General features: G+C 47.0%; 1 protein-coding gene across 1 annotated transcript in view; it reads left to right on the forward strand.

Annotated features, from left to right (window-relative positions):
* LYPLA1 (lysophospholipase 1) overlaps window positions 1–13,160 on the forward strand; it is a 375,654-nt gene that overhangs the window by 251,057 nt on the left and 111,437 nt on the right. The window contains exon 5 of the mRNA XM_086965753.1: window positions 1,204–1,274. Within this exon, the coding sequence (XP_086821879.1) occupies window positions 1,204–1,274 (71 nt within the window). The remainder of the gene's footprint in view (window positions 1–1,203; window positions 1,275–13,160) is intronic.

Here is a 13,160-nt window from a genome sequence, read left to right on the forward strand (position 1 = left end):
AAGCTTCGATAGGCCTCTCCTGCTGTCCAACTGACCAGACAAACTCGACCTGACTGGGTCCACTCTGCTGGTTTCTTTTGGAGTGTGTTCTGACACCTTCACCCCTACCCAAGTGCTGCCCTAAGGTTCTTGACCCTTGGCTGGAGTCAGAGTGTACTCCATCCTGCTCAGCGGAAGGTTTCTGCAGATTCGATGCAGCATGGCGTGGGATGATGCAGGGTTTTTTTTTCACTAGAATATTCTTGCGCATGAGACTGTCCTCTTGACACAAAGATTTTATGCTATCTCCTTTGCAACAACTTATATCAGGATACTCAATTTCTTGCTGTGACTTACATGGTCTGTTATGTGCCCAATAAAGTATTTTGAAATTAAAAATTGAAATTGAGTACTGCATAACGGAATAATTACTTTACGCACCGCCTCTAAGTTAAACCTGACTGCTTTTGTGCCAAGCTACCAGAGGGTTAAGCACAGGCTTTTAGAGACTTTTGGGGTTCTCCCTGAACGCCACCCCTGTCAGTTAATACCCAGTTTCTTACAGAAATCAACAGTAAAAACCTGCCCACCTGACGATAACACAAGCTCAAAAACTGCAACAACAAAAAAACACAGCCCACTCTCTGGCCTGTCCGGCCAGCCTATCGGCCACTTCCTGATCGCCCTACAGTCCAGGCTGACCCTGCAAAGAGATGCGCACTTATTCCTATTTTCCCAAGTGATCCACTTTATCTCCATTTTATTGGTTTTCAAGACTCAAAATTGATTTCTGTAGAATATCAGATCTTCATCTCTCCCTAAAACATATCCCTTGTTTTACTCGAGCGTTGTGATTCTGGTTTGTTCTAGTGTTTTGTATGTGCATCTACCTTCAGACTGGCTAATAAACATGCTGCTTCTCTTGTTGAGCTGCAAAAGAACAATTACAGTGCCCAAGAGGGCCAGTGGAGATGTTGTGCTGGCCTGTAACTCCCATGACATAAATTTAGCAGCGAAATCCTCCCCCCTTAGCGCAGGGCTCCGAAGGAACGACGGTATCTTAGAAACTGAAGTGTTTAGCCCTTGTGAATTTTAATTTGAATGTATTAGTGATCAGTGCCTTGCGCCTGTCGATCCCCCATGTTGACATTACTCTCTGGGAAATTCACGGTCGTAGGTGCTGTACTTATCTCGGTCTTAAAATATTATTTGTTTTCCTTCAAGGTTTGATATTTACGGACTGTCACCAGATGCACAAGAAGACTGCAACGGAATCAAGCAAGCATCAGCTAACGGTAGGTTTTAAAAGCGGCATCTTTGAAGCATGGTTTATAGCATTATGCTTGGCTAAATGTATTTTATATCTTAATTAAACTCCAGGAAAGCAGTTGCATCCTATTACAACAGGGCCTTTCATCAAATCAGCTAACAAGCAGTAAATAAAACAGTCTAATACTTCAAATTCTCGTTAAAACTCCTCAGTAACATAATATACATATCCATATTTCATCTCGGCATGCTGGTAGGCCCTACTAGGACGTCTTCCAAAGACACGCCTAACGCCTACCAAGGCAGCCTTCCACTCTGCAGCCGGCCTCGTATCAGCCACAGAGAAATTCAGTCATGTCATTCCAGTACTTGCTTCCGTGAAAGTGGATGCTGTGTATATAGATAACGGCTTACAAGTCAAGTCAAATTTTTTTTTTTATTGTATAAAATTATTAAAAATTATTACAAAATGCATTTAGATCATCGTAGCACATAAAACATGTGTTAAAATATTGGCAAATAGAACTGTTTGTCAAATGACAAGGTAAATGTCATATATTTCAGTTTGGCTTACATTTTATAATAAGCATTGGAAAAGCCAATCTGTCTCGGCAATGCAGAGCTATTGGCTGTGTCAATGTGTTTCAGCATTGCATGGCCAGATGGTAAGTGTTCCCCAGGCAGAAACTGCACCCAAGCACCCGCATACACGAACAAGGCATCCCAAATTAGATGTACCTTTTGATAGTGAGCAAAACACAATATGAAATGTAGCAGCTGCCAAAATTGCCAAGTAAAATCACAATACTTTTTTTGTTCACCTCTCAAGAACAGAAGATACCGTCTGCCTTAGTGCAGTTCATAAATGTGACTTTCATGATACATTCACATGCTTGCTGCAGGTACTCTACCCACTGAGCTATCCGACTGGCTAGAAGTATCATGGCCAACAATCAAAATGCATAGATCATTGTTTGCGTAGATTTAAATTCAGGAATCCTTTATTAAATCTATTCCCTTTTCCTATTACATGTTGTTTAGTGGGTCCCTGGTGTGTCTATCTGGTTTGACATTAACATGGTGTAGTCTGACCATACCTCCCTTCCAGTCCGTGAATTGGATTTACAACGACCAAGGGCAGCTGAAACGAAGCTCTCACGTGACCTTGCAAGACAATGGAGACCATGGAATGTATTGCTGATGTACTGTGCGGTATTGCTGATGTACTGTGCGTTGTATTATAAAATACAAAATGCTTACTATACAGATACACTCCAGCACCTAGGAGTGCAATTGGTGGCATGTGACGCTTTACTATGACCATCCAGTGAATTGAATCAAGCCCTTCCTGCAGCCTGTTTTATTTGTAATTAGCAAGCCTGTTGTAACGTGTTGCAGTTTTTTAAACTACCTCAGGGGTGGGGGTGAAAATGGGTGAGTGAAGGTGTTGTGTGGGTAAAGGATCAGAATGTACACCAAACTGGGGGAAAGATGGTTTTATTGACCGTAACAGACATTTCCTCCTTTTTGCCAATCTTTCAGGAGTATATGGGTTAGTATCAGCCTTGTTGATAGGGCTCCGTTTCTCCCGGTCTCTCTTCTTATCGGCTCCCTCCTTGTCTGGCGGCGGGTACCCGGGGGCTCAGTGTCCATGCGGTAGGAAACATAAAGAAAGAAAGCGGGGGTCAGCCGTTGGTTCTGTTATACTCTAAGTGAAAGGGAGGGTTGTGAAGGGACACCAGACCATACGTGAAATACTCCTATCGGGAGTCAGTTCGTGAAGTGCTCAAGTGAAGGTGCCAAAGATAACCACCAAGAAAACAAGAGAAAAAAAAGAACGCAGCTTAAAGAGCTACGGGGGTGCGCTATCCCGCCTCCCAATCCAGCCCGTGCAGCATTTGCATACCTGTAAAAAACATGCTCCTCCAAGGGCGTGGCTGGGCGACTCGCGGGGTGTTTGGCCTCCTGGCTCCGCCGGGGCCCCTGGTGACACGGCCTCCCAGCCTGCTTCCTTCCTCGCGGCTCTTGACTCCTCCGTACAGCACAGTCCTCTCCTCATCCGACTCGTCTCCTTCGCCGGTGTTGCGCCACACACACTTCCGGGACTCCTTCTTCCTTAAGGCTCCATAGGAGTTGACTTCAGGGGGCGGAGTCACGTCCTTCTGGATTCCCCATTCGGAAACGCCTTCCTCCAGAGAGTTGTCCAGGCAGGAGGGGTTTCTGGGATCTCTAGTCCAGGTCTCCTGTTGGGAAGAAACAAGAGGTGGAGAGAGGGGGGTAGCGACCCACCATTCAATATCGTCCATGCGTTTCTCTATGGACTGGCCCACGTTGTCACACACCTCCTCCCCTGGATTCTCCCGATCGGGAAGAGGGAACACCCTGGACAGGTAGTCCGCACTCCCATTGTCCTTCCCCTTTCGATGGCGGAGTTCAAAGCAAAAGTGTTGAAGTGTCAAAAACCAGTGCAGTACTCTGGGGTTCTGCCCACCGAAACGAGAAAGACGATCACTCACGCTCTGGTCACAAGCCGTCTGGACTATGGTAACACCCTGTATGCCGGAACAACAGCAAAGCTACAGAAAAAACTCCAACGCACCCAAAACACGTCCGCTAGACTCATTCTAGACGTCCCCCTCCAAGCTCACATTTCCGGTCACCTGAAAGAACTCCACTGGCTCCCCGTCAACAAGAGAATAACGTTCCGTCTCCTCACCCACGCACACAAGGCACTCTACGACCTTGGACCCGAATGCCTCAACTCGCGCCTGTCCTTTTACACCCCCACCCGCCAACTTCGATCGACCAATCAAGCCCTCGCCGTAATCCCACGTATCCATAGATCCACCATGGGTGGAAGATCCTTTTCCTACTTAGCGGCCAAAACCTGGAATTCTCTCCCTGCCTACCTCCGCCTTACCCAGAACCACCTCTCATTCAGAAAACAATTAAAAACCTGGATATTCGATGAGTGAGCACCCTCCTTCCCCCAAGCGCCTTGAGACCCTCTGGGTGAGTAATGCGCTATATAAATGCAGAACTTGACTTGTTTTTACACATCCACTGCAAGGGGGCATGGTCCGTGTACAACGTGAATGGATTCCCTTCCAAATAGTATCTTAGCTTGTTTACTGCTCATTTAACCACTAAACATTCCCTCTCTATAGTCGGGTACTTGGTCTCTCGGGGGAATAGTTTGCGGCTATTGTATAATACAGGATGTTCTATCCCCTCCTCAGACAGCTGTGACAACACAGCACCTAGCCCGTGGTTTGAGTCGTCGGTATGCAGTATAAAGGATTTGCTAAAGTCTGGGGAGGCTAGTACCGGGCTAGTGGTGATGATTCTCTTGACGATTTGGAATGCCTCCCTCATGTCTTTGCTAAGATGTTGAAACTGTTGCGGTCAGCTATTTTTTCATAGAACGTCTGTAAGGGGGGGGGGGCGGGGTGGCGATCTCAGCAAATTGGGGAATAAACCTCCTATAATATCCAATTAGGCCTAGGAAGGACCGAAGATCTCTTTTGTTGTGAGGAAAGAGGATTTCGGCTATCGCTCTCACTTTGTCAGCTTGGGGTGGTACTAAACCAGCACATACCCTGGGTACTACACATTCTGATATACAACTCTGGACTTTTGGAGTTTACGTGAAGACCTGGTTGTCCTAAGGCGGTCAGAATGGTCTGTAAATGGACGAGGTGTTCGTCCCAGGTCTTACTGAAAATCACAATGTCATCCAGCTAGGCCGAGCAATAGGAAGAATGGTTGTGTAGCACTGTATTCATGAGCCTCTGGAAAATGGCAGGTGCTCCCTGTATGCCGAAGGGGAAAACGTTAAACTTGTAGAGGCCTTCTGCTGTGACGAACGCTTTCTTCTTTCGATCTTCTTCTCTAAGAAGCACTTGCCAATATCCTTTGGTTAAATGGAGTGTCGTTATGTATCGTGCTTCCCCTAGTTTTTCTATTAATTAATTGATTCTTGGAATGGGGAAAGCATCGAAAGAAGAGATGGGGTTCAGGGCTCTGAAGTCCATACAGAACCACGTCGATCCACCTGGTTTAGGTACCATAACTATCGGTGAGGACCAGTCGCTGGCTGAGGGCCGTATGACACCGAGCTCTAGCATGCTTTGTCCTTCCCTCTTAAAAGCCGCTCTTTTGGCTGCGGGTATTCTGTAGGGCCTTTGCTTCACGATTTTTCCGGGGGGAGTCTGTATTCTGTGTTCTGCCAGGGTGGTTTTTCCGGGTAGGTCTAAAAACAGGGGTGAAAAAAGGGCCAAAGTGTTCCGTAATGCCGTTCTTGCTTCCGCTGAGAGGTCTTCGTTGATCACTAGCTGGTCAAGGGTGGTCCGAACACCAATAGATGAGGGTATAGTCAGATGGGCGTCTCTTGGAGGGCCCCAACCATTTCATTAGGATGTTTATGTGATATGTTTGTTGTCTGTGAGGTGTGACTTGCAGTCGGTAGGTCATGTCTGCAAGTCACACCTCTTTATAAGGCTTTGCTATTTGGAGAGGATTTTTTTTGTTGATGAGGGGAGCACTACCAGGGCCCAATCGCCTATGGACAACTTTCTCCATCTCTTACCCTGGTCATAGCTGGCTTTTTGTCATTTCTGGCTTTTTTCCAGTCTAGTGTAGTTCCTATATTCCCAATAGGCTCTGCGCATTGGAATAATATATCCTATAGATTTGACGTAGGACTTAGTCTACTAGGTCTCTATCGAATATACTAAACTTAATTGTGAGTGCCAGCTAGCTCAGAGGTCACTAGAAACTTTCTAGAATAAACAAGAAGGGATTAGTTTCTGACAACCGCATAAACATGACAACTTTGTTTCCCAAGAATAAGAAGTATCTCTAGAGTCGCAGAAACAATAGATAGATATTTCACTCAGTCAATCCTGCATGCTTCGATTCAACAGAGTTGCCGAGAAATAGAGAGACGGGCGTTTTCAATAAAAGGATTTATTGAACAGTCTTCTTTCTCATGCAAGTAAAGTGAACTGCTACAATCGTTATGCAGGTTGCAAAGTATAATGCGTACAGCAAGAACAATATTATAAAATAGTGCTGTAAAAGCATTGTGTGGTTTCTAAACCATAAATAAATACATAAATAACAATGGCTAAAAAGTACTCAACTGGTGCTTCTAAAATACGCCTACCCTAATGTACCTAACCTAGGTCTAGTACGAGGGAAGAAGTAAGTATGGTGTGGCTTAGGTTTAGTTTGTTTCAGCCAAGAATCTAACCAAGATTTCTCTTAGGGTCTAATCAGCTCCATACCTTGGTTTTAGAATGAAGGAGGTCTAGTATCTCTCTGTCTCTCGGGCTCGATTTCCCAACACCCCGCGAGGGGAGCTTGGAAACACAGGAGCTGGATTCTCAGCGAGAGAAAGGCAGCCTCTCTGTCAGTGCGTCAGCTGGAGGGTCGGCTTCATCGGCACTTGCTGTAGCGAGCTGTGTCGGGCAATTGATAGTCGAACTGCTCCTGAACCACCGTGTGTTTGCTAGGGCAAGCGAAGGCATATTTATACCTTGAAGGTGCCTGGTTTGACGTAAAGTTGGACATAATAACGTCACCAAAGAACCCCAAGGGAATGGTAGTTCTTTGTAAACTCCGTGATTTCTAGGACAAATCAATATTCAAGCAAGGGGAAGTCCCTGACTGCTGAAGCAGAGTTTTCCAAGAAATCGTTGTGGCTTTTTGGAACTAGTGGAAGTAGTTATGCCTATATTTGGACTGGATGGGTTATGTCTAAACATAGGCATGATTTCTATGCCTATATAAGGGCAATGTGAATTGTACCTATATAAGGGCATGAATCGGTAATTTCGTTTGTATTCTAAAATGCTACACAACACCAGATGGACGTAGACCAGGTCCCTCCGTTTCCATATTTTAGATTTCAACTGCTGGGTGTACTCTAGTGTTCCTCTGTTTTCCTCTTCGATTCCTTGCTCCCACGCTTCCTTTGTCATCTCCAGTAATGGCCGGGGTTGTCGCCCATATAGGGGCTCAAAAGATAAGCAACCCAAACTGCTTTGGACCTGCGCCCTGATTATGTAAAGCGCTAGCGGTAGAAGACGATCCCATTCCTTGCCCTCGATAGCTAACATCTTCTTCAGGGTGGTTTTGATGGTTCGGTTATACCTCCGTACGAGGCCGTCGGTTTGTAGGTGATAAACCGAAGTTCGGATGTGGTGTAGGTCCAGCACCCTACAAACTTCCTTCATTAAACGAGAGACAAAGGGTGTCCCCTGATCAGTCAGGATCTCTCTAGGGAATCCCACCCTTGCAAAGAGTTCCACTAGTCTGTCTGCGGTCGCTGAGGAGGTAAGGGCCATGAGGGGAAAAGCCTCGGGAAACCTGGTGGCATAATCCACAACCACCAAGGCATACTGATTTTCTTTCTTGGTCTGGGGTAAAGGCCCGATCAAATCCATTCCAACCCTTTCAAAAGGATTCCCAATGATAGGTAGTGGCTGCAAAGGAACTGTTTGCGGTCGTTGTGTGTTTTTCCTCTGCCACTCCTCACAGGTCTGGCAGTGTATTTTGATGTCCTTGTATATACCTGGCCCAAAAAAATGCCGGAGCACGTTCTGGGTCGTTTCCTCTGCTCCGGTATGACCAGCTGTGAGGTGCGAGTGGGGGAAAAAAAATTGCTCCCTAAACGTTGTTGGTACTAGGAGTTGTTCTGGGTCTTCAGGGCTACCCTGTCTATATAGCAATTTTTTTTAACAAGGAAACTGGGGAAAACCTGCGAAGGGGCATCCTGGGTTGCGTGGGCTGCTTCCCGTGCGTTAAATAGGGTGGGGTTGTTGGTTTGAGCGAACTTAAAGCTCTTGTCTAGAATCCAGGGTTCGAGGGTGGTCAAGGCAGGTGTCTGGTTGCGAAACCCCCCTTGTTGGGTTTCTTAGACTCCCTTCTAATGGTGTGGGCAAATAGCTGTAGGAAGTCAGGATTGTCTGTTCCTAGGAGTTCTTCGGGATGTGCCTCTAGCGCCCCAACCCTTACCGTACAAGGAGGCCCCTGAGGAGGAGTGAGGGTAATGGTAGCCAAGGGATAGGGTTTTATCGCCCCGTGTACACATATGATGTGGACCACAGCATCCGGGACATATTGTGTACTCTAACCAGGGACTTGTGTATTACTGATTGTTTACAACCTAAGTCTAACAATGCTTTAACCCTCCTTTCATTCACATGTACACTTACATGGAATGTCGGTCCCATCTCAGCGGTGTAGAGTATTGATCGTGGAACATAGCCCACTTCCATGGGCTCGTCACTTGTTTTTCGTTTGGGGCACATCCGGGCTATGTGGCCCCAGTCACCGCACTCAAAATAATGGGGTCCGTGGGACGACGGGGTCTCAGTTTTGGTGGTCTTGTATCAAAGAGGCTCCATCACCGGGTGGTATTTCTTCTCGGGTTTTGCAGAGAAGGCCTTGCCCTGCCTGTCGCTCTCCCACGGTGAGGTATGAGGCTGGACCCGCAAAAAGGTTGTGGCCATTTCTACGGCTTCTTCTGAGGTGAGTTGGGGATGTTGCTTTAGCCACCTTTGAGTGCCGTAGGGTAAAGCCTCCAAGAACTGTTCCAGGTACACTCTGTTCATAATTTCCTCCTTGGTGCTCGAGTGGGGCTTTAACCATTTATCGGCTGCCATTTTGAGGTGGAAATATAGAGTTTTGGTGTTCTCCCCGGGCTGTCCTCATTCCTTCCGGAAACTGACGAGTTTCGCTTCTGCATCTAACCTGAGCTGATCTAGGATCACATCTTTGATTTTACTGTAAGGGGTGTTGCCCGTGGCGTTGGCCACTTGGTATGCTGACTGTGCCTCCCTGTTAACAGAGAAGCCAAGAAGAATGGCCACCTGTCCTCCGGCCATCCGCTTGCTCTCGCAGCACGCTCAAAATTTAATAAGAAAGCATCTGGATCCCCGCCCGGGACATATTTTTGTAGTGCTATGCCAGCTGGTCCGTGTGGCATACTACGGGGTTCTCTAGGGGTAGGTACCTGAGGTGTTCCGGACATCTGTTGCAGTCCCTCCATCTGGGCAGCGAAAGAGTCTTAAAAGACATCCCTATCCGCCTGCGCAGATGTCATTTGCCGTTCTACGGCCCATTCATGTCTCTCTTGTCCTTTCAAGAGTTGTTGTATTAGGGTGTCCATCATTGGATTACTGATGGTTCCTGTAGGAGATCCCACTTCTGACACCAGTTGCTGGGTGGGTAAAGGATCAGAACGGAAAACAAACTGGGGTAAAGAGGGTTTTATTGACCGTAACGTTTCCTCCTTGTTTCCAGTCTTTCAGGGGTATATGGGGGTAGTATCGGCCTTGTGGATAGGGCTCCGTTCTCTTCCGGTCTCTCTTCTTATCTTCTCCCTCCTTGTCTGGCGGCGGGTACCCGGGGGCTCCGTGTCCATGCGGCAGGAAACATAAAGATAGAAAGCTGGGGTAAGGCATTGGTTCTGTTATACTCTAAGTGAAAGGGAGGGTTGTGAAGGGACACTAGACCACACGTGAAACATTCCTGTCGGGATTCAGTTCGTGAAGTGCTCAAGTGAAGGTGCCAAAGATAACCACCAAGAAAACAAGAGGGAAAAAAAAGAATGCTGCTTCAAGAGCTATGGGGGTGCGCTATCCGCCCTCCTGATCCAGCCCGTGACGCGTTTGTGTACCTGTAAAAGCCACGCTCCTTCAGGAGCATGGCTGGGCGACTCGGTGGGTCGTTGGCCTCCTGGTTCCGCCGGTGCCCCTGGTGACACAGCCTCCCAGTCTGCTTCCTTCCGCGACCTTGCAAGCCAATGAAGACCATGGAGGGGATTGCTTACTTTCTCGCTCTCTCCCTGCTAATGATCTCCAGGTAATTAAAAAACATGCTGGGGCTTGAAAACCAAGATAAGAACATGATTTATGGGAATGTCCCATTACAGTCTGAGACGCGGCTGCACAGGGCAAACAGCCACAGGGGTGCAGGAGGGATCAAGGAACACCGCGAGGAGGGTGATTGGGGGAACAGGATAAGAAAAAATGCAGGGTAGGGCAGAGCAATTTCAAATTGGTCGGAGAAGCACAGGGCAAGCAGACATGGGGATGTGGGATGGATAAAGTGGGATGAGGGTGATTGGGGGATGGGACAAGAAACAAGATAAAAACAGGCCTGTAGAGAAAAAAAGAAGTTCGTAGAGAAAAAAGAAGCTCCTAAAATGGTCATGAAATGGGAGAAGTGGATGGATAATAGTAATTGGACCCTATTCTAGGGGATGGCTAAATGCAGGAAGAGACATAACGCTTCATACCATGGACAAAAGAGGAGAAGGACTAGGAGACCGACAATGGAGCCAACAAATAGGAAGCCTATGAGCGGGCTGAAGCCCACAAAGTATATTCAACAGGTCTCTTTAGAGACAGCACATGTGATGCCTAAAGCTGAGACCTAAAAAGCTGTTAACCTGTTCCCTCGAAGGTTACTTGACTGGAGAACTACACCTCCTGGGTGGAATTAGAGCTCTTAGAAGCAGTATGCCCCTGCATCGTAAATTACCGAAATTGAATAATAAAACGATCCTGAAAAAATTCTCCCATTACTTGTAATCTCTTGAGGTACCTTTCCAGACTCATTAAAATGTGCCTCAACCTTTCTCTTTGCAAAAGGGCCTCAGAGAACACCTCCTTTGTAGCACTTGAACCATCTGATGATCATTTACCAACCCTATTTAAATTCTTACTTACTAGATGGCTTGAAGCCTGTCCTTTCCTGATATCATAGTCTTTCTGCATTGTTTCTGCTTTCTTGTATTTCCTACCTTCTGAGCACCAGAATCCTATGAAAAAGGATAAGGCAGAGTCTTGATTTTGTTTTTCACGAAGAAGTTCAAAAGGATGATGCTGGCTCAGGTTCTGTAGGCCTTGGATCTCGGGGATTGAGTAGTGTCACTAGACCTACGGGATGCGTTCTATCATGAGCCAATCCTGGAGGCCCACCGGTATTATATTTATTTTGTAGTGTAGTTGGACGACTTCCAATTCATGACTTGCCCTCTGGTGTTTACAAAGGTCATGTCATTAATGCTGCAGATTCCTCCCCGTAGAATTATCTCTAGGGTCAGACTGGATCCAGAAACTTCAAAGCTCTCGCATTTCCGGTAGGTTGTGCTAATTTCGTCTAGACGCTGGAAGTGGTGGTATATAGCACCCACCCGACATGGATCCGAGCTCGCTTTCTTTTGAGAGTCTAAAGTTTTCCCTGCAAAGTGCAGTGCTATGTCTCCGCCCAAGTGTTCTGGTTTTAAGCCTGTATGGACAGCGAAGGACAAATGTCCACTATTAAACCACATACCGGCTGTCCATGGTGTTTGGGGTCTGATCATAATTCTCATTTGTGTGACTCCTTCCTCAGCCGAAGGCCATTAAGGTGCGTGAGGCCAAACCTTTCATGGCCCAGTCCTGTATTGACAGGCAAGGTTGTCATTCGAAACGCCGGTCGAGATTGCCTTCTTTTCAATCTTTGGAAACCCAAGAGGCAGAAACACAAAAAGCGCAAGAAACATTCTGCAAGAGATAAGTCTCCTAGTTGACTCTTGTCTCCCCCAGGATCTTATTCTTTGGAGCTAGAGTTGGTCAACATATGGCATACTGGCCCTGCTCCTGGTGGTTCTGGGCCTACACCTCAACTGGACCTGACGTTTGAGTCTATTGCACCAATGCCGGCTCCTGTCTTCCGACTCCACTGACACTAGACACTGACTCTGTGGGATTTTTTTATGCTGTGTTTGGCATTTTCGCCAGGGTCTCGAACCCTTCAGGGGCACTTACTCACTTTACCCTCCCCATATTTATGCCAATGGCACCATATAATGCATGCCCAGTGGCCACGATGCAGTCTCCAGCCTTTTTCGGCAGATGCCAGTGACACTATACCACAGTTGATGCCATGGCCGGAGCCGCCACAGAGGCCACCAACCCTGCCTCCACCGAAGCCGCCTCTTCCTCCTACTGACTTTCCATCTCAGCATAGATCTATAAGGAAAGCTGAACAGCTAATTGATTAAGAGAACAATCGGCAAAGAATCCACAATATCTTTGGCTCGGATTCTAAACCTCGATCCTTATGTTGATGAGGAGGCTGTAAACTCTTTATGAAATTCCTGGCTTGCCCTCCACCAGTGGCCCAGACACTTCACCAGTTATGGACATAGTTTCCTGCTGAGCCACCATCTCCAGAGGTCATATCCCTTCATTCGTTGGTTAGAAAGGCTGCTAAGGTTCTTGACTGGCAACTTCCAACAGTTTATTCTAAATAAATTACCTTACTGAGGTGCTTTTTCCGGTGCAACCAACCTTAAAACCTTTGTTTTTCAATGAGACTTTACTGGACCCTGTCCTAGTAGCATGAGACAAACCATTATCTGTGCCACCATCAGTCAAACATCTAATGACCAGATGCTACAATCTCGCTCCTGGGGATCCATTCTTTCTTTCTACCCACCTTAAACCAATGAGCCTGGCGATCCAGGCATCCTATTCCTCTTCGTAATCACAAGGCAGGTTAAAAACATCTCTCCCCCCTCCCCCCGCTAGAGAATCCAAGAGGCTTCAAGCGTGGGGGCAGATCTCAGCAGGCAGCATGGACCTGAAGTCCTTGTATGCCAATTGCCTTCTGCCACACTATACCCAAACCCTGTGGGGTATGACTCAAATGATTGTGCCATGTGTCCCAGAAGAATTGTATAACCACTTCTTGGAAGTTCTTAATGATCGGTAAAATGTTCCAGAACCCACTAGTCCACCAATACAGGGACAGGCTAAAGGACCATGGATCCATCCAGCAGCCTTCCTCCTCCTCCTCCTCCTCCCCCACCCACCCAGGAAAGCAGTCTTAATTCTCTGTCCCTAACAGAGGGC

The sequence above is a fragment of the Lissotriton vulgaris genome, chromosome 4_1 (assembly GCF_964263255.1).
Source record: "Lissotriton vulgaris chromosome 4_1, aLisVul1.2, whole genome shotgun sequence".
NCBI classification, from domain to species: Eukaryota; Metazoa; Chordata; class Amphibia; order Caudata; family Salamandridae; genus Lissotriton; species Lissotriton vulgaris.